This window comes from Saccostrea cucullata, unplaced genomic scaffold, assembly GCF_032062105.1.
Source record: "Saccostrea cucullata isolate Sc308-1 unplaced genomic scaffold, CSIRO_AGI_Scuc_v1 ctg17, whole genome shotgun sequence".
Lineage (NCBI taxonomy): Eukaryota > Metazoa > Mollusca > Bivalvia > Ostreida > Ostreidae > Saccostrea > Saccostrea cuccullata.
Genome location: NW_026932411.1, coordinates 244,484 through 269,466, shown reverse-complemented (window position 1 = coordinate 269,466; position 24,983 = coordinate 244,484). Strand labels below are relative to the sequence as shown.

General features: G+C 34.6%; 1 protein-coding gene across 8 annotated transcripts in view; it reads right to left on the bottom strand.

Annotated features, from left to right (window-relative positions):
• LOC134235059 (potassium voltage-gated channel protein Shaw-like) overlaps positions 1–24,724 on the bottom strand; it is a 32,880-nt gene extending 8,156 nt beyond the window's left edge. For 2 of the 8 annotated variants that reach the window (XM_062717141.1, XM_062717145.1), the window contains exons 1-5: positions 24,568–24,724; positions 9,784–10,440; positions 5,054–5,966; positions 4,408–4,443; positions 1,040–1,063 (exon numbers count right to left, since the gene is read on the bottom strand). In XM_062717141.1, coding sequence (XP_062573125.1) covers positions 1,040–1,063; positions 4,408–4,443; positions 5,054–5,966; positions 9,784–10,296 — 1,486 coding nt within the window. In that variant the 5' untranslated portion in view covers positions 10,297–10,440; positions 24,568–24,724. The remainder of the gene's footprint in view (positions 1–1,039; positions 1,064–4,407; positions 4,444–5,053; positions 5,967–9,783; positions 10,441–24,567) is intronic. The other 6 variants (XM_062717142.1, XM_062717146.1, XM_062717143.1 and 3 more) reach the window with 3 other exon arrangements.
• Between the last annotated feature and the right edge of the window lie 259 nt (positions 24,725–24,983).

The following is a 24,983-nucleotide window of genomic DNA, read 5'->3' as shown; positions in this document are numbered from 1 at the left end:
CAGTATTTAATGTTCTACAAAGATTTGTTAAAACGTAAGCGGAAAATTAAGATTGTAGCATTTACAAAATTAAAAGTGCTATTTCCGTAATCTACCGTCATCTTGCTCTACTCTGTTTAATTAAAAGAAGACTTGAGTTTCATACAAAAGACTAGGCTAAATTAAAGATAGACAAACTGTTAGACATATGAATGAAGAATAAGTCCCAAATACTTATTGCCTTTCTTAATTTCTCTATACTGTAGTAGATGATGCTTTATAGCAGAGCATTTAAATGCTGTAATTAAATTTTATAAAAAAAAATCGAAGATATATAAGTTGTGATAATTTTCTAATGTTAGTAGTTAATTTGCTTAGTGGAATAAACTGACCAGCTCGTGTTATTAGTACAGAATATAACTGTTAAAGATATTGGATACACGGTGTCTATTAATCATACAGAGTGGCATGCATTCAATTATTCGCTTAAATACATGTATCAGTAACAAAATCAGCTTAATACCAAAAATTCAGTGTGTTTGATATAATATATAAATATACAATGTGACAAGTGGTTGTTGCAGAATATAAGACTCCAGTAATATTGACCCAAAACTGTGAGTAAATAAAAAGCTTGAGAACTCAAAATGGAGCCAAATCCATAAGTTATTGTTTGATTCAACATGGCATCAACCAGATTGAGTAAACAGTAGAAAGTTAGAGTGGAAACTAATGGTGAGAGGGCAGACGATAGCAAGTCTTTAGTTACTACACAAATACTTCAGATAAACCTCGCTGATTGCCTCCTGGGAAATATTATTGTGATTTCAGAGCAAAAATGGTAAGCATTTCCAATCAATTTCCGAGGCATGTTTTTAACAATGTCGAAACAATGCAAACCGATAGCGAAAAATTGTGTTTGTTTGCGCATTTGTAGACATAAGAAATCACGGAGATCTTGCTATCGCCATCAGTATTATCTTTCAACAGATTTCCCTGACTTGCATATAGCAATCAAGAAAAGTTCTTTATCTCACGGCAAAATCATGGCATACTATACCTAGGTAATACCCGTACGGATATGCTGCAGAGGAAAAAGAACGGGACACATTAGCATACGACAACAAGCTCTAATGGTCACGCAACTCTTTAAGTTGTCAATATATTAACTTCTATATCATACAATTCATCCTCTTAACTATTCACTACTTGTGCATTTATCGATGTTAGTAATTTCTATTTCCTAGGCTACACGTAACACTATAATACATGTTATAATAGACATATACAATTTATAAAAAGCATATTCATATACGAGGTGATTTGTTATCTTTTAATCTAGACATTGATTGGTGTTTATTGTGATTATGTACAGATGGAGCTTTCTAATCTACATTGTGTTAGTAGGCATGCAATGTGAAGTTGGCCGAAGGTGACCACGTTACCCATGCAATACGCGGCCGAAGAGCCACCTGGTGAACAGAACCCTGAAATTTTTAATTAACATCCTGTTATTTAAAACTTGGTTAAGTTTAATTGAAATTAAATATATCGATGTTAAAATATAGCCAAAAATTTCCAATGTTGATACAATTATTCCACTTCTGTCACTCCCAGAATGGAATGGATTGTTTTAATAGAGGCTCTAATTTCTAATGAAAATTGCGCTTTGGCCTTGAGAGAATTTAATTATATAAAGATTTACAAACTGAGTTTATCTCGATCCTTCTCAATAAAGAGTACCTGCCATTTCTCCGGAAAGAATGTTCTCAGACAATGATATATTGTAGAAATCACAGTGTTAATTGTTTACCTTACTAACATTTGAAAAATTCACGATAACCATGATAATGAATTTCATTGCGTTTTGCTGTAAAATAATGAAAAGAATTTCTTTCATTTATCATTAAAATCTATTACATTTTTTACAACAATCTATTACATTTTGTACCATTTTAATCGTACTAGAGTATTGTTCCATTATATTCTATTACATATTGTACCATGTACTGAGGATTCTTACATCTAAAAGCCGATCATTCCAGTGTTTAAAACTATACCCTTTATCTGAGACTTCGGCGTTCAATTCCTTATAATGTACAGAAATTTGAAGCTTGGTTCATTTGTAGAAGTCTAGCCACTTCAAAACATAACCATCTATATTGATTTTATGTCTGGTCGTACAGTCATGCTAAGTAAACATTGTACATGGTAAATTCGTGAGTTCTGGTGATCACCACACGGAATGTTTTGTGACGTATATAAAATAATTAAAATAACCCAAAGAAAAGTAAAGAAGTAATCGAGATTTAGATAAAGTTGTTAGACGCAAGTCTTCAGGATCAGAGAAATTTAATTGTGCTCCTACAAAAAGTACATGCTAAACTCGAACCCAATCCGAGTTCAAATCAACTAACAAAAACAGTGTTTAGATGAGATTTAACATTGAGAAAACACACCATGAAAGGTCAACTAGAGGTTACCACTGGATATAAATAGCTGCGTTATGAAGTAGCGAGCATTGCTTTATTGCCTCTTTGGGGTGATTATGACTTGGAAGAATTATAATTCTATAGATTAATACAGATCGCAGGTTGTTTCGTTCCTGTTCGATGACTGTTGTTTACATTTGTTGGCTTTTACTTGTTCAATCATTGCCAAAATCATCGCCTTGAACTCCAAACCCTTGATAAAGCAAACGCAGGATTCTAAATAATACGTTTAATAGAAATGTGCTTACTATGAAATCCCAGTTGACACTCTACAATTAAGTCAGAAACAAAACTTTTTTTTTCTTTTTAGCAAATTTAGATTTTTTTATATGAAGTAATGAATTATATACTTCAAACTGAAAGAAGACGGGCGAATAATTCATTGTTTGTGGCACAAAGGGCATTTTGCTCACCTTTTCTACCCATATTCTTTAATGACATTTAATACTAAAGAGTCTTATTCACTAAATACGAGGAAAAAGTGATTGACTTGTGCGATATTGACCCAATCAGCATCCAAACATATGTCGTTTTAATTCTAAAACAGCTGTTTTTCTGAAAAAGTATTCCATTCTCTTTGATCATTTTTTTTTTCGTGACAACATGTACAAGGCAATTCCTCGTAAACCAGCCCATGGATATAATTACCGCGTCATTGCACTATAAATATTTAAAGCAATTCTTGTGTATAGTGTAAATTCAATTTACACAGAACATGTGCAATAAGATATGTACGTCATGGGCATAATAAACAAAGTCTGAATTCCATCTGTCAACAATGTGACTTGAATTGTGAGTTGAAGTCTTTGATTCAATGCTTATCTGGGTCTTAATGAGACAAGGTTTAAAATATTTACTTAAGGTTCCTCTTGTAGGTGAAATTGTTAGTGTTTATTGTATTGGCATGAGGTCTAGGGTGTTTCTGTCCGTATTTAGAACTAGCATTGTTTAAATCTAACATGTCCAATTAATTGACTGCTTCTGACAGATAAGTTGATGTTACAGGGACTTCCACAACCCTGTTTAAAGTCATCATTTTGTAAATTCTATTGTCATAATAAAATGGCCTTGTTAGCAAATATAACATCCCAAGAGGTTGTTTTTCGGCTGACATGTTTCATTAGGCCTTCGTTTTTATACTGAAATCGACTATGGAACGTTCCGACTGCCTGCTCAATACATAGAGCTCACGTCGGCTGTGACAGGTCGACAAGGCAGGGGATGCTTACTCCTCCAAGGCACCTGATCCCACCTCTGGAATTCCCAGGAGTCCATTTTATACAATCTTCACGGGTTCGTATTGGTTATAGGATTTTCTTAATCAGTCGATGAATGTTCGTTGTCTTTACCTTTTTTAATTCATTTGGAGCTTATAAGAATTATAAGATAATAAGATTTTGTTATTCCTGGCGCTAGATAGCAACGGTAAATTAAATAAAAGGCAAACATCTCATAGTGAATATATAAAATATGTAGTAATGTAAAGTCACCGAGAGAGCTTACCCCAGTATTCGAAGAGATTTTTCTGTGGATAAAATTAATCATGGATAATTGGTAGCGATTTCATTTTGGCACGCGTCACGCATACGGTATGTTTTACTGTACTTGCAAAAAGACTCTTCACTGTACGTTCCAACAGTTTAAATAAAAAAAAATTATTGTTACTGTTAAATTGTACGAGTAAAAAGGACTATATTTGTATACATTTTTTGCAGCACTATCTAGAAATAACCTAGGATGACGTGTATAATTTATAAAAGCAGAGATTTGCAAAGATGACTCCAGAAGATAGCGTGACACATGTTTACAAAGCACATTCAAGTTGTTAGTCTGATGTATGTACATGTTAGTAAGAGACGCACAGGAAGTTTCCTAGAGTAGTATCTACAGAAGCGCATGCGCCACACATAAATACAGAATGTTTCCGGTAACTTACTACGGAAGGGCATCAGTTGCTGTATACAACCTTGGTCTTTTCGATAAAAATAAGAGGGTTTTAGAAACAATCAGTCAAAGCAATCAGATTTATATTCATATCTGTAACTGTGGCATATCTAAACTGATTTTATAATAAAAGTATACCAAGAAGACTTGTTTTCTTAATTTGAAAAAAAAAATTGTGCTGAAAAATCTCATTGTTCTTAGTACAAACGTGAATCTAATCTATTGAAAGTGCCACTCGATCACTCAACTAGTTTATAAACTGACAAAAGTAAAACAGGTAAACATGTCCTAGACTATATACTACTCAATAACTGCATAAGTTGACAAAGAATTAATTATTACAAACAAGAAAACTTATTAATAAGAGAATCAACAATTGTTAGCATAATCGAAATTAATCTCTACGGGATAGGAATAACATTTGTCATGTATGACGTTTCTGTAAGGAAAAACATGTACATCTTCAAATCTGAACTATATAAGATTTTAAAAAAAATCATGCACGGTCAAAAATTAGACACTCCTACACTACTCCCAATGAACAATTAAAATGCGGCAAAGCGATTGAATCGACAAGAAAATCACATTGGAAGGAATTTAGAGAAAAACACGTCGATGAACACTTTGCAATTACTCACCCATTCTGTTTATTTTGTGGTCTTGCTGTCCTACGGGAGGGTGTTTTATAGCGTTCCTATGCCTGTTGATTGGAGGGGGTCCTCCTCCCGGCCCCATCCCCTTTGGACCCTTCGGTCTGGGCAGCTCTACCGGCAGAACTCGCCGTCTTTTCTTCGGTAGTTTGGATCGTGCCTGTGTATGGGAATAAAACAGGGCAAAGTTGCTCACGATAACTGGTACCGGAAGTGCAATTGTTAGTACACCCAGCAACGCACAGAGAGCACCAACAAACATTCCGACGTATGTTTTCGGTGCCATGTCTCCATAGCCTACAGTTGTCATAGTAACTATTGCCCACCACAGTCCAACCGGAATTGAAGTGAAATCATTATCCGGGTTATATTGAATTCGTTCCGCATAAAATATCAAAGCGGCAAAAATCACAATGCCTAACACTAGAAAAAACACCAGTAGAACAAGTTCCTTCGCACTTGCTTTGAAGGTATGAATAAGAATTTTCAGCCCTGCAGAATGGCGGGTGAGTTTACACAGTCGCATAATACGGATTATACTAAAAAACTCCAGTATATCATTTTCTTGTTTCAGCTTTGTCAACATAAAATCCAAATAGAATGAAAGTGTGGCAATTATGTCGATGATGTTCACCGGTGCTTTCAGAAAATCTAACTTATTTGGTGCAACTATCAAACGAATTATTATTTCAAATGTAAACCAAGCATTGCTTGCACACTCGATATAGAAAAAAGCCTGGTGAGGTTCTGTTTTCTTTTTCTCTAACCGCCATGACATTTGCCCGTCGGAAGTGTTCGAAGTAGTATTCCTGAGCACTGGCACTCTCATCTCAGGGTGAGTTTTCAAACAGAAGGAGAGAATAGAAACCACGATGAAAAATACTGATACAACGGCTATAACCTGGAAAAGGAAGAGAAGTTAAACTTTGTCTGGCTAAACAGCCTTAAACTGTAAAAATATTATTACATATTTTATAAGTATAATGTATATCTAACTGTAACATCATCAGTATCAGTATAGGCAGTACTTTATATCTAATGAATAGATATCCACAATTAGAAAGTTTAAGCCTTTACTGATGAAACAATGTAAATATGAATTATAAAGAGTACAGAACATTTTTGTACGTTTTTTTTAGTATAAAGTATAAATACATGTATATACGTATTTGCATCTTTACCATGGACAAACACTGTTTTATTACTATCAATTACATGTACAATATCATACTTTCAAAAATCTTGATTTTGCAAGCACTGTTTATAAAAGAAATAAAATCAGATTCTCTTAAATTAAAAGGAAGAAAAACGAAAGCTCAAGTTTTTCGATCATGTTTGAAAACCTATTTTTTCATATATTTATCATCATAAAAAACATATCTACAGAAAATGTATCTCTTATTTTCAAGTACCTGAACTCGGCCATTTGGCTAAACTGGAAAGTAATAATGTAAATATTTTGAAATTGTAGCTAATTATTTTTAATTTAAAAATAATTAAAGACCCAATTTTTTTTTACCGTACGGTTACCTGAGGAGGGGGAATGGTCCACGCAACAGTGGTATTATTTACCTGGAGACCCCCAATACCCAAGATGTCAAAAATCTATATACACGTAGCATTACACAGGAAGTCTGTGTCTGGTGATCAGGGTCAATATTCCGTGTTTCGTGTCTAAATTTGAGTGAAACTACTTGAAATAATTGAAATATTTCAATAAAAAAAAAAAATTATAAATACTTTCAGTGATATATAATGAAGAAAAAAAAATATATACAGAAATATCGTTTTTATATTTAAAAAAAAATGACAAATTAAAGAAAAGAACACAGTGTAAAACTACAAAGTAAACATATCTTTTTAAATTAAACTTGTGTAAATATCAAAATTTTAAAAAAAATTATATAATTAAATATTCCATTCATAGGTAGGCCTATCCGTCGTGTGAACATATACAATGTACCGTACTACGATAGGAATATTGCCTACGTTCTGATCAACAATAGTGTCGAAAATATTCCCCATTTCCGGGTGTTCGTGTGTTTAATTTTTTTTTATTGTTTGCAAGATTTCTTTTATACTTGTAAGAATTGATATTTGGCTGTATATATACACTTTTTAATTTCGAATATTGGGTATTGACAGATGTAAGGAAATTTAAAAGTTACATTATATTTTCATTTCAGAACTTTACAACGGAACATGGTATAAAATATATACGTAGATAAAACATGGGATAAATGATTTTTTTTATCCGTGCCGTTTGTGCTAAATATCTTTTCTTATTTATCATATTTCAATTTTAATCGACAATTAGCGTTTCTGTGCACGGACTGGTCTAAATTCTACAGAGCAGATATCTTGGACGACATATCGCCTAAAATACAATATAGCCGTTGAGATTAAAAGCAATTATTTTATGAAGTCATGTTTTAATTATCTACTACTTTAAAATAAAATTTTACCAAGATTCTTTTTTTAACCCCCGTGTATACAAGGCGGCTACATAAAAGTGTTTGACGCGTGACCAGGCAATCGTTTTCAAAGGACATTTATCGTAGTCAATCAAATCAGAAGCTATTGTTTTTTTAATGATTGACAGGCGGTAAATTATTGATCTTGAATCAGGTAGATTTTGGGGGCGTTAACATAAAATTGGGTGTTTAACACAGGGAAAGGACCCGGATGGTTTCCCTTTTATACGAATGCTTTACTTATTGCACTCTGTACTTTATTCAACCTATAAGCACATCAGCTGAATTTGTGAGTTATGATGTTATCATTAGAACACTATTACTGACGAAACTCCTTTTACTGGCGAGTAAGACCTAAGATCGTGTTCGATTCGTCCTGCTGCACCGAGATTGCTCACACGTGGAGGAATGTCTTTGTTGTTCTGAAACAGACAGCTCAACTGGTTGACAATTGTTCTATGTTTGGCCTAGGATGTGTAATCAGTGTATACCACTTGTGTGGTTTCTTTTACATTGTCTTATGTTATTGTTCCTCGGGAATATCTAGAAGCAAGAGATTAACAACTCTTATCCCGCGGCTTTTGTATTGGAGATGCCAGTATTGTGGCACCGCGTCTTCTTTAAGATCAACTCTTGGTTTGCCAGATAACGGCGTAACAAACAAATAAATGAGGTGGTACAAAGACACCACAAATATTTCTCCACAGCTGTTACTTCTAGCATTAATTCAAAAAGTCATTTTAGTGTCATTCTCTAGGAAATTTGAGTGCCATTCTTGATTAAGCTTTCACCTCAAAAATGCAGATTAACCACTACATGTATACATATTCTTAGAAATACTTTTTTTCAACGAAGATGGTCCATTAAAATTGACATCAAAGATAGTGTAGAATTTTATCAATTCTTTTTTTCTTCGTTCAAATTATTTGTAGTGTTTAAATAAAGTTTTCTCGTATTTTAAATATAGAAATATTCCCTTTGCCTACCTACATGTGCGCTTATGAATGCTACATCTTCGGCGTTTGCTGGGTTTTCAATTCTAGTGATTGTATATCTGACAATGGCAGATGATGGATGTTAACGGTCTATGACTGTCAAGAAGGCACAATTTAGCTTCAAAGCCTGATTATTTACACAGAAGCAGTTTTTTTTCTGCCATAGGTTCTGACTTCTGGTAAAAATATCATTCAATAAACAAGCTGGCAAAATGAACGATTTCCAGAGACCGGGAAAGACTAGCTAGCTATAACTGTCAGTTTAATGCTTTACCCTCGGGTAATTGGTGAACTCTTACGCTTGTATTGACTTCACAAACATTACACTGAAAATAAAAATCGGCAGACTCGAAAGACAATAGTCCCTTGGATACTAAGCTTGGCCAAAGTTCAGTGGCTCGTGGTCGGGGTCTAGAGGGCATATCAATGTTTTTCAAATTAAATACGGATATTGAAAAATAATCCCAAAAATGCAGGCATTTGTCATAAAAAAAATAATGATTTTTTTTTACGGGAAATAAGTTTTAAAAAGATAATTTCTATCCACAAATCACTTTGTTACAAAGAACATGGGTACTTAGTATTTGGTGCTTAATACATGCACTAACAACAAGCGTGTTTTTACTTAATCTTCAAAGATAAATTCCGAGTCAGAAACAATATCAAATTTGATGATGTATTTGATGAATGTGTTGTGTTTGTAAGTAATTTTACAAGCAGATTATCTGTTAATCCTAGTGAATTGAGGTTATTCCTTCTAATTGACCGACTTAATTCGGTACACGAGTCGTTCATCAATCACCTTAAATTACATCTGTCAGCGTCAATCATTTTTTGCAAAGAAGGTGTGAGTAAAAATAACCATAAAATGTTTTCGCTGATTGTGAAGAAACAAGGATTGGTTTTCATTATTTACCCTCTGAAAGAAAGAAGCGATTCAACATCCTCTTTCAATTTACGCGGACTAATGGAAGAAATTAATTTTCTGCAACTAAAATATTGAATGATGAGTAAGAAAGGCTTTTATTTTGGTTTCTGATTTGAAGCTTTGATTAGAGTGATGATAATTTTTTAAGCTCGTACGACAGAAGCAGGGTTAAACAATGCCTTCTTCACGATAGCATTCCTTTAAAAATAGATTGAAAAACAGTTGATTTGCCTTAAATAAGACGACAAGTTTTTTATTCTCCGAATCATGTGTTCCGTATATGAGTAATCTCGCCAAGTCTATAAAAACACGTTCTCTTACCTTGGCAGCATTGGACGAGTAGGGTTCGTCAAATAGGGCCCAGATCTTGGGCTGGATCCTTTGCCAGCAGTTTAACTCCCCTGCCCTATATTCCTCCTCCCAGCCGAATTTCTTCATGATGTCCTCCTCCGTCGGTTTGTCCGTGTCGAGGTCCAGTCGGTCTAGAATCGCCAGCACGTCTTGCGTGTCCCTGTGCTGGGTGTACGTCATCCAACAACACGGCTCTACTTGGTTAGAGTCCAGTCCCCAGAACTCCAGCTCCTCCTCAAAGAGAGGACCGCAGACGTCCGTGGGGTAATGGAGTTTCCCCGTCCTGTAGTAATTGAGAATTTGTGCGAACACCCCAGGGTGACGATCAAAGAAATATTCATTAAGTATAGGGTCGTAGTTGGCCAGAGCCTCCGTGAGACGTGACAGACGGGTGGCGGGGATCTTCTTCAGGGTGGCCTTGTAAGTCTCGTGGCGGATCCCGCCAACATTCAGTATGACCCGATTGTCATCGATCGTTGTCATTGTTTACAGAACGTTCAAAAACTGACGTTAAACATGTACTCCAAAATTTTACAGAATAACAGCTAGAACTGTGTCACTTTCACATCACAACAACGAACTGTTTCTTTCTTTTACCCATGTTCCAGAGAGCGGTGAACGACCAGCCTGGAAGACAAATTAATACAATCAACGCACACTTGTCAATATTTCATAAAGGTTCCAAACTTAATTTTCTTCAGTTATGGAAATACGATTATATCATAAATAGAATAACATAAAAACACTGTACAAAAATGTTTATTCGTGTTATGACAAAATGTTAAGACCATTAAACCTTTTGAATTATTAACGTCAAAGTCGAAAAAAGCCTATAGATTCACGTTCATTTGTTCAGAATTCAGGAATGATTAACTCAATTCACACAAAACAAAAAAGGAGTATTGAACAACGGTTAAGAACATCTAATTCAAAACTGGGAAACTTCGACAGTGATAACTCTTTTTTGAATATATTTAAATAGAACTTTTTGCGGAAAAAGACTTTCTACGTCAATATATAAATTCAATGCAGCATTGAATAAAAGTGGCGACTCGTCACCATAAATTCAACAAAATGTTTAACAACAGTTACGTACGTGTATATTATTAGTTATTAAGAGTCCAAAAAATAAAATAAGTGTACAGCAATAGGAATGCATAAAATATTCTCAATCAGAAACTGTTACAACTTGTTACCTCTTAACTAATTCAGAATATTCTTCAACAACACGAATTCCCTGACTTAAACCTCAACGAGTACATTCAGCAATATCTTGTCATAAAATTCAATCAGAATATTCAATGCAAACAACTTATTGGCAGTTATTCTTCAGATATAACAAGTCCTTACCATAAAAAACAAACGGCACATTTACCTTCAGTAACAATTTCTCACCATAAAATTAAAACACTTATCACAAAACATTATACTATGACCTCAATATACTTCAATAGTATACAAAAAACCGTTGAAATCGTATTTGTGTTTAATTAATTACAAGCATCATGATTTGACCCCTTTCCTGCTAGTTTGGAAAACTCTCTTGTAAAAAAAGTCTTTTTCAGGTTCCCACCACTTATTGGATTTTTCGTTTCTATATATATTTTGTTATACAAGTATATACATGTATCACACACTATGACTTAAGATTTTACCTAGCGGTAAATAAAATATTAATTTATTATAGTAAAGGTTAGAACTCTATATGTGATTACCAAAAGTCTCTGACGAGACTGTAGCTTTACTGGTTTTTACTTATTCAGGTAAAGTAAGATAGCTCTTGGACTGGAAACTATGGTACAGCAATAAATAATGATGCATGTTTCTTGATGTAGTCTCTTTCTGAGAGAAGTTTAATTGCAACTTGACAAAAACAGTAGTAGAAGTAGTATATTTAGAGAAATATACATTTTTTTTTATTTTTACCATAGAAACAAAGTTAATCAAGCTCAAGAAAATCACGAAACAGATAAACATGTACAGAGGTACATGTAGTCTACTTGTGTACCATGTTACATGAAATTGAACTATAAAATGGAGGAGGAGTAGGAACACAATTATATTATAATAGTGAAGACTAACTGCGTACCAATTTAACTTATATACCAATATATAAATTAAAAATAACATTAGAATTTAGAGGAGAATATTCAACATCTTTTTGATAATAGACAGACAGACTACGCGGACACGTTACCATGCAACAATTCTTAGAACAGGTTTCTGTCCAATAGATCAACAAATATGTTTTAGCTGTCACAGGCTATTTCGCCTTTCACTTTTACATAGCAGTTTTGGGTGTGTGTGGTTTATTTGAAGAATTTACGCTTTTGTGAAAATTATTTGTGCAGAAAAATACTTTCTTTGCTTTTCAAATCAAGCATATCGTTATAAATTCTGAAGAACAACTTGCCAAAACCTCTGTGTAAATTCTTCCGGAAGGAAAAAAAAAAACGCGTTCTATTTAGAAATCTTTGATCTTAAGATTTTTTTGGCAGAATTCAATAAAATCAAACTCAAGGAGATTTGGTTATACAATCATGATAAAATGTCATTTTTCGACACTCTATTTATCACTTTTCACAGAAGATTTAGAAGATTTCTCTCTTTTTTCAAATAGAGGGAGCTCGAGGTAGCTCTATATTGTTGAAGTGTCATATGTAAATCTAAATTCAACTCAACTTCTGGAAAAAGATTATTGCACTTCACCATAAACAACAATTAATATGCCAGCCTATTCTATAAACTAACTTCCGACAAAATGTATGTAATCACACTTATACGATGCATCGTACATATTTATTCGTCTTTATCAAGTTTAAGTTGAGTTAAACAGACGATCTCGATTTCCGCAGCTCGACCGCCGGCAACTACAAAGGGATAAATATATCATGGAATATAAACATTCTGATGATAAGTCGAATAAATCTCAAGACCTAGATCCGATACACACACTGGTTAACCCTGATGACTATAGCTAAATATCTACACACTGTTAATATCCACCAACAGATCTACATACAGTAGTCAATATCCACAGACACATTACATCTAACTAGAGTCAATATCCAAAGACCTGTCTACAATATCCACCGACACATGAAATCCACCAGCAAATCCACAAAATCAATATCCTCCGACATATCGGATCCACCAGCATATCTATATACGAACAATACATCATATCCACCAAATCATCATGTCTAGCAACACATCTTCTGTCAAACAGTATCTACCAACACATCTAAACACAAACAATATCGACCATTACACCTCAGCACAAAGACAATATCCACAAAGACATCTACACGCAAACAATTAATATCCAACAAGACATCATATCCACCATCATGTCTACCACTGAACATGAAATTCTGTAAATTACATTTTTATCGCAAGGACTTTATTTTCGCGCAATTATGCGAGATAGTTTGGTCGCAAAAATTTCATCCTCGCGTTTATTATCATTCCTAAAGATTATATAGAGCAATAACCACAGTTCGTGAAAAAATTGTTTCGCCAAATAAAGGATCAAAACTATCTCTCTTGGTCGTTTCTCATATTATCACATTCAATGAATGATGTGCATGATTATATAATGCATTGAACTTTATTTTAAAACATTGAATAAACAATCCTTTGGTTTAAACAATATTTACTCAGAATACTGAATATAGATTGCATATGGGCAACAGGCACACAATTAATGTTTATAAATACCCTCTTTATACAAGAAGTCAAAGAAGCAAATACGATTACATGTACTCAGTGAATATATATTATTACAATACGGGTAAACACAAACACGCACCCTCGCACACCCTCCACATCCTCTTTTACATTATATCTTAAAGCAGCAAATTAGTAAATGGTTAGTCAGAACAAAAAGTTTAAACAAAAAGCTTAAACTAAAGAAATTAAAAGAAAATATTTGGAGAAGATTGTGATGCAATTTGGAAGAAAAACGCTGATGAAAGTGGATTGGAGAACGTCTAAACATCCCCTCCTTGTCTGACGTGAAAGATGTACTTTAAAATGTCTAGGTTAGACAGCTTACGATTAAAATTACCTCCCTCCATTCAGTTAGGTTTTGATATATACGATGTCAGGTACTTGATTCTGTTCCGTTAGATTTGACAAAATCCTTGTTTCTCCTTAACAGATAAGAACCTCGGATACTAGATCGCTTTACTTAATCCTAAACTTCATTAAATATAACCGCATCCTCTTGTGTTTTACAAGTTGTTTTATGAAATAATTTTTGAAAGTGAAGTGGTTGAATTAAGAGCCTAAATAATGACGCTTTCCTTTTATCGTCTGGTCATCATTTGTGACGTATTACAACAAAATAGATTCGTATTTTTTTTTCTCAAAATAAGGTCATCTGAACATCTTGCTCTTGTTATTCTTATAGAATCCATGATCTTGAGAGCAGGACTTCCATTAAAAGTGGATTTTCCATATTTTAAAAAGAAAAAGAAAGTATGCCCGAAAACATAAATAGAAAGAATTCCTAAAGATCTAAAATGTTGTAGGTGTACATGAAAAGACTGAAATATGTTTTCAAGAGAAGCATATCTTTAACGTAAGTTCACGTACCAAGATAACAAAAATAAAGCATTTAGTATATTCATCAGAAGAGCATTCTCAGCAATAAACGTCTTTGATGAATACATAGTATAAGCAAAATTCCAAATTAGTGTCCTTTTACTGCCATTTGCGATCGGTCTTTGCTCAAAGATGGTTTATATAAATAGGTCAAAGATGAAACACCGTCCATGTTTGCCAAGAGCATCTGTTAATCTTAAATGAAAAATATTTTTGTTTGCAGAGTAGCGCTGTCTGGCAAATATCCTTGATCCAATACTAAAACATCAATTAATCTGCATATGTATTTGTAAATAAAATGACGCAGGTAATGGGAATAATTCTAGCCATCTTCTAACCGCAAACCATTGTCATTCGGTATATGTGTATCGTACATATTTATTGAGGATAGGTCCAACGACTATTACAAGTCAATGAAGTCAATCGTTAAATCAGACATTAAGTATAATTTCTGGGTTAAATGTATTATATCATTGTAAAAACAGGTTTTTGTTGGTTAAGACATCAATTCACATATTTCACATATTTGCAGAATATCCTATACACATTTCACTGTTTAAAATGCAATAAACATGTTCATTAAAAATGTCTTAGCAGGCAAAACACACATGACTCGAATAGTATTTTTTGTCCATACTCTCTATATAAGATACATATGTACAGTGTATATTTTTATTTCAAACTAAATTCAAGCTAACCTGTGCACAATGTATTTTTTCTATTAGTTCATTTTGTTCAGAAAAAACTACCTGTTCCTATATTGTCGAGTCGTGACATACTGCAGAAGGGTCTAATGAATTATTCATTCAAGATTGGGTTTCTTTTCACTCTTATTCACTCTTAATCATCACACTTTATCGTATTAAAATAACATTGATTTGTTGTAAACGTAACGTGTTTATAAGATATATCATTATCCATGTTATCTTTGACGAAAATCTGAGATTTTCTAAAATCATTCATCAGTACAAGCGCACAGTGTAATGAAACTGCATGATAAGCAAAGTTCATCCCATTAAATTTACATTGTTCGGTGTTTGCTTATATAAATATCAATTGCATGGTATCTTGTTTTTACTTAAACACAGAAATAGCAAATTTGTTCTATCTTTAATGGTAGTGGTAGGATTGTTTAGTTTTACATGGTAGTGGTGTGCTTGTTAATCTTACATGGTAGTTGTGTGATTGCAAACTCTTAAATGGTAGCGGTGGGATCTTTCAGTCTTACATGGTAGTGGTGGGATCCTTTACTCTTACATGGTAGTGGTGGAATTGCATACTCTTAAATGGTAGTGGTGGAATTGTTTGGTCTTTCGTGGTAGTGGTGGGATCCTTACTATTAATATGGTTAATTTGGGATCATTTACTTTCTACATGACGGATTGTTTCCCTACAAAAAATATAGGTATTGCTAACTTTTACATAATAGTTAACAGTTTATTTGGTCTCACATGATAGTACTTAGAAATGTTCAGTGTTACATGGTAATGATGATATTTTTTCAGTTTTACATCAATGTGGAAATATTATTCAATCCTACATGGTTTTGATGAATTAGCTGATTGTTCGTTCTTTAAAGCCCCTCTCGAGAATTTTTCACTGATATGGAAACGCAACCACTTGCCGGCTGAGGACTACAAATGTATATTCGGCCCTTACGGTCATTGAGCAATGAAGGATCGCTTTCGTGCCAGCACCTTCTGCGACACGAGACCTCGTTTAATAAACTTAATAAATTTATGGTATCATCCCAAGGAACAGCCTCAACGTTCTGCATTAAGATTTGAACTCGCGACGTAGGGATCAACTCCTTACTTCGAGACTCTAGAGCAGACGTTCTAACTACCTGGTTTTGTTGGTATTGTTTAGCAGCATTCAACATCGAACTCCATGCATATTACGTCACTTCCGCTTCACACAAGGACAAACTAACACACACAAACATACACAAGAGCGTTATTATATCCCATCCAACTCCGTTACGAGGGAATAATAATAATTGACCTTGTTGAAGAATATGATACAATTAGACAGAAAAGGGGAACTCTTAAATGATCAAAAGTTACGAAACTTCTCTCATTAGCCTAAAAGTTTTATACCGATACAGCGTGATGAAGAATGTTAGCCATTCTCTATAAATAGTCCAGGAATCGTGGGGCGATGTAGTATAACCAGAGAACTAAGTATGAGATTCAGATAATTGTATTCAGGCTGATCAACAAAATCAATGAAATGCTTCGTCAACATGGAAGGCTCCCTGGATCCTTTAATTAAAAGTCGGCGGGTTTAGGAACACATGTCCTAAGACAACGAACGATGGGAGTCCTAAAACAGTCTTTTAAGAATTTCTAGGACAGCCAATGAGGGAATTCCTAAAACAACCAATGATGGAAATCCTAAAACAACCAATGATGATTCCTAGGACAGCCAATGAGGGAATTCCTAAAACAACCAATGATGGGAGTCCTAAACAACCAATGATGGAAGTCCTAAGACAACCAATGATGATTCCTAGGACAGTCAATGAGGGAATTCCTAAAACAACCAATGATTGAAGTCCTAAAACAACCAATGATGGGAGTCCTAAACAACCAATGAATGGAGCCCTAAAACAACCAATGATGGAAGTCCTAAAACAACCAATGATGGGAGTCTTAAACAACCAATGAATGGAGCCCTAAAACAACCAATGATGGGAGTCCTAAGACAACCTAAAACAACCAATGATGATTCCTAGGACAGCCAATGAGGGAATTCCTAAAACAACCAATGATGGAAGTCCTAAGACAACCAATGATAAGAGTCCTAAGCAATCAATGATGAAAGACAGCCAACGCTGGAAAACCCAGGACAACCAATGATGAGAGTTCCAAGACAGTCCATGACGGGAGTCCTAATACAGACAATGATTTAAGTCCTCAGATAGCCAATGATTGAAGTCCACAAATAGCTTAAGATTGGAGTTTTAAGACAGCCTTTGATGGTAGTCCTAAGACAGCCTTTGATGGTAGTCCTAAGACAGCCAATGATGGGAGTCCTAAGACAGCCAATGATTGGATTCCTAAGACAGCCAATGCACAGATTCCTAGGACAGCCTTTGATAGGAAATCTAAGAAGCTAGCTAATGATGGGATTCCTACAACAGCCAACGACGAGAGCCCTAAACCAATCATGCAAATAGGAGTCGTCATAAGACAGATCTTGATGAGAGTTCTAAGACAGCCTTTGAAGGTAGTCCTGAAAGAGCCAATGATGGTCGTCCTACAATTATAGCTTTTGATGGGAGTCCTAAAGCAGTCAATGATGGGAGTCCTTAATCAACCAATGATGATAGACCTAAACCAGCCAATGATTGAAGCCCTAAGACAGCCAGTGAGGGGATTCCTAACACAGCCAATGATGGGAGTCTTAAGAAAGCCAATGATCGCGGCGTATTGGATAACCAGATATGATGCAAGATATCACAGAAATGGAATAAAATTCCAGCTTTGTATCTAATAACAAAGAATTGCGATCAATAGAACTACTCGTCAACTTCCTAATAAATAATCTTATGGACAAAGAGAGATTTATCATGGCTCGCAACTGGCTTCTAATCACTCTGAAATCCAATTCTTTGGCATGGAGACGATGGCATTCGATTTTTAAACTTTTAATGCCTTAGTTTAGATCCATCGTTAAAAATACAAATACACCTTAAAGAATTCAAAAGACCATAAAGTGACTACAAATGAATTCCGGGAGTGTTTGAAATGAAAACTTGCATACAAAAATGTGTGTCCATAACGACTTGGCCAAGTACCTTCCTGAGACCAATAAACATGGTGTTAGAGTCGATAGATCGCATTAAAAGCAGCCCTCGACAAGCGATCGCATGATAATCGATAGAACCAGCTCATTTAATAGGGCTTTCAATATGCATCTGTCTCGAGTAACCCTTAAATTCTGGATGAAATGGACAGCTAATTCTCTGCCGTGGCATATACATTTCCACAAGGAACTCTTATTTTCAGATGAGAAATATTTTTTTTCTCCGAAGAATAGGTCAGTTATATGCTTCTGATTGATACTGACAAATACATTGTAGACCATCAAAATCCTGGGTGTCGAGTGGTTACGACCCGATTCCGTGTTCGACCCGCGTGGTAACGACCCAAGTGGTTTCGACCTACTTATAATTATATACATACAGGTAAACAGAAGGGTTCACACTATAAGGTATGGTGTATACCTTAGGTATACACATGGTTACACGGTAGCTGTATGGCTTCAGGGAGGGATACGTGTCAATTATTGGTTGTCAACATTGAAGTCAATAGTAAACTTGAGATTGTTTTTAGGACAAGGATGCAATTAATATCATTTGAAATATATAAATAATTTATATTTGAACATTTTTCCTTAAAAACTAATCAGCCCTTTGTGGGATAATATACGAATTTATGGTCTATACATGTATATTAAATGGTTTAAATAAACATAATTATTTAGCAATATTTTTAATAATAAACAGTCACGAGCGGTTAAAAAAATCTGAATATTTTGAATTAGACCCCAAAAAATGTTTTTAAACTATCGAAATTGTTATAATTAATATTGCTTCGGAACAAAACCACTCGGGTCAAAACCATGCGGGTCGAACAAGGAATCGGGTCGTACCCACCCGCATTCAAAATCCTGTATACATAACGTGTACTTAATTACGATAATTTTGATTACTAACTAGTATATAATGTGGAGCTTCCATTTCACATGTGTTTCAAGGCTTGACAGTTTATGAACCTAACACTCAATGCTCTTCCCTTTCAAACAAAATCTCTTAAGTTCAAGCCGGGGTAACAATGAACATTATCCTCCTTAAACCAATTAACATCACCCGCTTTAATCCTAGGTGCGGAAATGACTAACGTGTTGCTATTTTTAGAAATCCTTTAAGCATATGAAGTGTGTACAAGACTCGGAATGCTTTTTATCAGCTAAGGCAGACGGTTCTTGTTTAGCATGGTTAGATTTCTGAAATATTTATACATGTTAACACTATTCATAGTCGCATATACTTCTTATCTCAAAGAAGATTTCCAGTGTTTGTGGGAGGAGGACAAAACTCAATCACGGGGGGTAACGAAATTAATTTCCCATATCTTAATTAATACTAAACATTCACCGACGCAGCTCGAACAGAAATCTCAGGCTTATACAATAATTCATTTAAAAAGTGCATCTTAGGTAGTCTAATCTGATCATATACACAAGGGTGAATCTGAGATTTTGTTCACACTGGTAAACTGGGTGACTGCTGTATCTGACATTACCCATAGTCTGTACAGAGATATGGCGGATGAATCTGTGGTCTGTTGCAGATCTAGAAAATTAATTTTCGGTGTTCCTACCAGCTTCTGCTTATCAAAGACATGATATTGATCAGAGATGGATGAAAGAGATGTTTATATTGTCGAAACGATTTCCCCCAAAGCGGATCTCACAGATTTACAGTTTCGATCTTGGTTCGCTATATCCCCAAACTCCACCACAGGTGTTTAAACAAGCTTTCTCTCCATTTCCGCTGATGAAATCATATATATTTGATTGAATGTCTTAAATATTATCAATGAAAAACAGTTAGTAAATTCTCTCTAACTTTAAAATTGAAAACCACGTTATCTAAATCTACTTCCGGTTTCTAGCCATTAACACCCGTGTTGATTAAACGCCGATTAGTACTATATGGTTTGGAAAAAGAATATATTTCTCTTAAATTTTGTGTGTTTATTTAACGTCCCTTCGAAAAAATTTACTAACATTGAGTTGCCGCTTGTCGGTGGAGGGCTGCCAGTCTAAACCTGTACTCCGCATTTATGGCAATTGAGCAATGAGGGATCATTTTAGTGGCAACACATCCGGAGACTCGAGACATCGGTTAACACGGTTTCATCCGAAGGACCGGTCTCTCTTTCCCACAGTGGGGTTCGAACCCGCGACATACTCTGCGAATCCATACTAAGCAGAAGCTTATATAACAATACAAGAGAAAAATTCTAAAAATAAATATAAAGTAGAAGACAGGTCTTAAAAATATATCGATTGTTTTTCATTGAAATGCCACATGCTTTAGACTTCAATTCTTTACTTATCAATAGCACATCATGTCGACATAACTAGATGAGAAAATAATTGATTGTAAAAGGTAGTATGATTGTATTAATGTATATAGCAATAATTAATTAAAACTTTCACCGTGCTCCACTTTAAACTTGTATTTCTTCAATAAAAGAGAGAAGGAAAGAGAGTTGAAAGCTCCGAAATTTTCTCATCATTGTTTTTTAGGGATAGGGATAAGTTAATTGGCCGTACTTTAGAAATATTTTCCGTTTTCTTTTTTTCAATATCATTTGCTTTATCATGACAATATTTTTTTTAATTCCTCTATTTATGTATTTATATAAGTAATACCCCCACCCCCAAGTGAAGCGCTTGTTCACAAAGTGCGATTGTTTAACTTAAATCTCTTTAAACAAATAGTAATTAATCACTTTCCGACCGTTTCTTTTTTTTTCAAACAAGCCCGTCTATCAACTGTAAATCATCCAATAGGTGTCGCCCCGGAGCCTCAAATAACAATAGGGCTTTCAATTGGAGTAGAATTACTAGATAAATTATTTATAGCAAAAGATGATAAAAATTAGAATCGATTCCAGAATCATTTTAGGATACCGCTAGATGTTTGATAAATTGCTTTAAAGGAATATTTAAAATATCAGATAAAATGATCAATTTCCAAAATTCATTTTGGTCGATTTGGATCCAATTTCCAGAAATGTAGAACTATATGATCCAAAGAGTACTGTGCTTTATAAAACTATTCCGGAGAGAGAGAAAGAGACTGAGTCTGAAAGAGGTCTATTCAAACTATTCGACTCTCATTAGAGGTTTTATAATTGACCTAACAAAAGTTGCGCCATTTAAAAATGTCAAACACATGCCTTCATTTCCCTTATCCTGGAAATATCCTTGGGTGACGTACTAGTATTCTGGATTGAACATTTCATTGGAACATTTCATTTTGATTCTGCCAGACCAGGTGCTAATGAGATAAGTTAGAATAGCCTTTTTTTATAAGTACATGTAAATCCTTCTACTGTTTTCTGTTACTGACTTTTTATCAGATGATTAATATTTGTTAAAAATCAAATTTCTTCAGAAAGAGCTGTAAATCGTTTGCTCTTATCGCAGTAGGTTTCACCTGCTGTTAGTACTAAAGCCATGTTCCATTTTAACAGCAGTGGTTTGTCTTGACAAATGACTTCGGTCCTTCTGGAAAAAAAAGCATGCAAAAGTGACCCCCCCCCCCCAAACTAAAGACTGGGAATATTTAACCTGTAATAAGTAGTGACAACTTCAGGTCTTCAGAAGTTCATTGTCTTTAGAGAAAGAATATGATTAATAACACTCTCATAAATCTAGCATGTGTGTATACCAAAATGTGTTTCATATTGGCGGATGAGGAATACCCAAGCAACTTATTGTTTACAGTAAAACAACAATAAAGCTAAAACCAACCTTACAGCAGACCCTGTATACCGATTTTATCTACTTAATTTTTATCGTAGGTCATGGGTACCTGCCATTTGCTAGTTCTTCCAAAAGAAGGTTCAAAGTCTTCCAACGATTATGAATAGAAGTTACAGTTGCTTATTTAAATGGTCAAAATACTTGCAATTAAATTGATCAAGTAATTTATCGTGGCTTATTGAAATGAATCGAAAATTAAATTAGCAAATTTGTAGTTTTAATTTTTTTTTCTTTTAACTTGGAATGAATCTCTTGCCTTTCAATCAGCTGAAAGTGACATTAAATCTACTGTAAGGTTGTTAAATGGCAGAACTCTGTCATTTAGACTTAATGACCTTTGCAGGCCTTTCAGTGACAATTCAGTTACATGAATGGTGAAGTTCTAATAGAAGATTACTCTAACTGCATAGAAATACCATGAAATTAGAACTCAATCTTTGGTGGACAAGCACTTTGACCAAAGATTTTTGTTTTCTTATAATATAAAAGTTGTTCGTTCACATCTTATTTCCTTATCTCTTCTCAAACATGAAACCAGAGGTAAAATTTTCGGTTTCGCGAGGAAATCATTATTTGACAAAAAAATTTGACTTACTTTATACATTCGCAAACTGCTTCATGGAGAAATTAATTGTACAGCTTTTTTCCTCAACTTGCTTTGAGAGAATTTGCTTAAGAAATTTAAGTCTTAACAAAACCTTACCCTTTTATGAAACCAATCTTACGCCTAATTAAGAAAGAAAAAAAATCCGCTTTCGAAGTTTGAATTTAATTGTCTTGTTTTCCTCTAATTAATATCTAAAGAATCGCAGAAAGGAAGAATCCTGCGAGATATACACGTAGAAATCAACTGAAGCCAAAATTAAAGGAACGTCACAATTTGAAATCCTTATAAAATAGCACAGCTACATGTATAGGCCAGTTCCCCTATTGCGTGACCGTTTAAACCTGTGAAAGCTGGATAGTAGTAATGCTTCTGACAGGTGCTTGTTTACTAATTCATTAATTAATTATGGAAACAAACAACTGCGTCGGTGCCTGATTGCATTATCTACGTAGATCATACTCATACAGATCCATTCATCCGATGTAAAATCCTCGCGCCTTTTTATCACGATAATCGTTCGCCCCCCTATTAGTCCTGTCGACTTTTCATTTCAGATATCTGGGGTTGTTCAACATTATGTATACATGCCCATTGATCGGCTTGATAACACGTAAAAAGGAATTCTAATTACACACAGCATCAGCACGGCATATCAACAGCGATAGCAGGTTATATTTCTTTGCATACCGGTATTTTAAAAACATATTCTATTTCAATCAATACAAAATCACTATCTTTTGATATGCTTTCCTAATAAATTATGTAAGTATGATAAAGAACTTTCATTTAAATCGAAATTCCAGGAATAAAGTAACAGGAACCAGAAATCAATAATCAGTATAAAATAAATATATATACATGTATATTAAGAAGAAAAAAACATAAAGTAAAAAAATTAAAAGTAATATTTGGACATTGAATTTTATTAAATTTTCATAGCCTGCTACATGTAAATGTAAAAAAAAAAATAGTAGCAGCTTTCGGATACATGCAGTCAGGGAAGTGTATACTAACTGGTCCAGTATATGCATGTACGTCGATTTTTTTTAAAATACATACCCCCCATTCCTCCCTAACTCAGTGGAGCTGATCTTAAAGAGTTCATCTCTACAGTTACATGTAATTTTACCTTGCATGAGCCCAAATATAATTTTACCTTCACATATATACCCAGAAATGATATAAAAGGTGTTAATTCACGATAATTTTCCTTCTTCCACTCAACCCCCTCTTACCATTTCCCCTCTCTCCATCCCTATCTCCTACCCCCTTTCTCTCTCCCCCCTCTTTCTCTCTGCTTGTCTACGTTTCATGTCTTTTTATTGGTGGCATCAACCTCGTCGGTTACTCCATAAACCTAGTAACCAATGCTGAATATTTAATGGAAGCAGAATACGTCGAGAAAATGATCACCAATTAAAAAGAAGACTCCTCTCAACCGTGGAGACCTCGTAGACGCTAATCATTCTAAATATCACACATGATGCTTCATTCTCATTTATTAAAAAAAATATTTGAAACATATGCACAGACAATAATTTTAGAAGATAAAAAAAATCTAGTCTGTATTTTTTTTATCTTAAAATTCTAAATCGAAATCTCTGTATACATATTTTTCTGTCGTGAAAACAAAACTTATTGACAGCTTATAGAATCTCGAGCTAACCCCCGACTGAGGAAAGAGAATCGATTTAGATCAATATATGTTAATTTTACACTTGAAGCCCCCCGATTTGTACAGACCTCTCGTACAATCACGGTCCCCACGGGGGAAATTCCAGCACTGGTCCAGATGAACCCGGAAACGCAAGGTCGAAAATTAGGGGGCCATAAAACTTGTCAGTAAAATCATAATCTCATCTCTAAATGGATACAGCGGGCCGCGTTCCCCCCGACTCGAGAAATTTTAAACGGATCGTGGGGGAAGCTTTATCTACTAAGATAGCGGCAGTAAAATAAAAGCTACCTACCTGTCAGGGTGAAATCTTTCCCCAGAATTAAGTAAATCCATAATTGCTTCTTTTTCAAACACTAAAGTCCTGGTGAACCGACTGAAAAGAGAGGAATATAGTGATTATAGATCCGCGTTTCAGCAGCCGGTTCCGAGTCTCTGTAGAATATTGATTGCGGGCGATTCCATTAGCTAGCGGAGATGGCAGCACTGCGTTCACACACAGAGCTCCGAATCCTCAATAGAGGAAAGTATTGATATCGGTGTATACTATTTTACTTTTATAGCATTTTCAATAATTTTTCTACTGCTTGGCTATCGGTCTTTTATTAATGATCCACAAAACAATATTTACTCATGGTCGGTAGAATATCTTTATCGATCCCCATTCGGTGACTGTTCGACATCTTTTAAAACACCTTAATTTAGAACAAA